Source organism: Orbicella franksi, chromosome 11 (assembly GCF_964199315.1).
Source record: "Orbicella franksi chromosome 11, jaOrbFran1.1, whole genome shotgun sequence".
Taxonomy (NCBI): domain Eukaryota; kingdom Metazoa; phylum Cnidaria; class Anthozoa; order Scleractinia; family Merulinidae; genus Orbicella; species Orbicella franksi.
In genome coordinates, this window is record NC_138155.1 from 14,391,038 (window position 1) to 14,392,569 (window position 1,532).

Consider the following 1,532-nt stretch of genomic DNA (forward strand, 5'->3'; position numbering starts at 1 on the left):
GAAGTTCAGGAAGTTTGGTAAGTGAACTGCACCGAAGATTCCCGAGTATGCAAGGAACAACTCAACTCAACTATTTGAGAATCATTGATAACATTACTGTCAATATTATTGATGAATGTAAGGGATTTCAAAATCCAGTTGCCATCCTGAAGAAAGCCCAAGAACACATTTTAGATGGAAGGCAGTTGGACATAGTTGACCCTTCAACAGAACTAAAAGGAAAGACCAACTTTATAATAATAGATAGGGACCGTGTTTTTCAAGATGCATTAGCTGAAGTAGCATTAATTGACAACTTAAGGCTGCCACTTGAGGTAAATTTTATGGGAGAGGGAGCTCAGGACTTGGGGGGACCTAGAACAGAGTTTTTCAGGTTAGTTCTCAAAGAAATCAAAGAAAAATTGTTTGACAGTGGACTCATCGAGAACTTTGCAGAACATTACTATACATCTGGTATAATAATGGGATTAAGTGTTCTACAGAATGGGAAAATTCCCAGCTTTCTGTCTGAGGAACAACTTCAAGAACTTATTGATGATTCATCTGAGCATTCCCCCTGCATTGTCAACCTACGAAATGGTTTACGTAAAGTTGGAGTCCTGCAACTGATGGCAAAGCTTCCTTTGTTTTTATACCTTTTCAGGCCCTCTTCTAGCAAACTCAATGTGAGGAATCTTGTCCATTTGTTGGAACCAAAGTTTGCAGAGGAGGGTTCCAATACTAAGAGGTATGAAAAAGAAGTATATGCCGCATTTTACAAATACGTGAAAGAAGTTGCTTCAGGGAGAAGGGTTACTAGATCCACCACCCTAACCCTTAATCACATTTTGCAATTTGTTTGTGGCGCAGATGAGGAGCCAGCATTGGGGTTTTCCATTTCCCCGCAGATCAGATTTGTATCCAGCAGTGGGAGCTTCCTCCCTACTTCAAACACTTGCACTAATACATTGCATCTCCCATCTCCAAGCAGCACAGTCAGTCTTCCTTCAGATGACATACTCTTTAATCTGTATGACTATGCTTTTGGTAGCACATACTTTGGAATTATTTAACAGATTCCAATAATGTTATTGTAGAGTTAAGCATTATTATATCTGTTACCAAAAGGCTCTTTTCAGAAATGAGGATTACAAGTTTGAATTGAAACTTATGCTTTGTCAAGAGTTAATTTATAGAAAGGTGACAGTTTGTTTTGAAGGTTTTTACATTACAACAACTTGAACCTTGAAGTCAAGTTCGATTGAAAGAAGTCTGTCCCTTGAACATGATGTTGTTAATCACAAATGTTTCAGTGGTCATGTTAAACAATGATAATATTATTCACGACAACATCAGGCCATGTTGAGTTTGAACAGTTTTCAGTTAACTGACAGAAAATGGTTTTCAATCTAGGATATTCCTGCTTCAATCTAGGATATTCCTACTTCAATCTATTATATATTATATTCCTCATTCTTGGGTTTCCATTTTAACAACTTAGCTTTTGCAACTGGTTGGGTTTAGTAATGGTGCTTTGCATCAGTTTTGTATGT

General features: G+C 37.5%; 1 protein-coding gene across 1 annotated transcript; it reads left to right on the forward strand.

The window, feature by feature from the left end:
- Nucleotides 1-378: 378 nt before the first annotated feature.
- On the forward strand, nucleotides 379-1,315 carry LOC145460352 (uncharacterized). Its single transcript, XM_081445136.1, has one exon. The coding sequence runs from the start codon at nucleotides 462-464 to the stop codon at nucleotides 1,050-1,052; it is 591 nt and encodes a 196-aa protein (XP_081301262.1). The 5' UTR covers nucleotides 379-461; the 3' UTR covers nucleotides 1,053-1,315.
- Nucleotides 1,316-1,532: the final 217 nt, after the last annotated feature.

Excerpts from the sequence above, each read along its gene's own strand:
- LOC145460352 (XM_081445136.1), top strand. The coding sequence starts at position 462 with ATGGGATTAAGTGTTCTACAGAATGGGAAAATTCCCAGCTTTCTGTCT.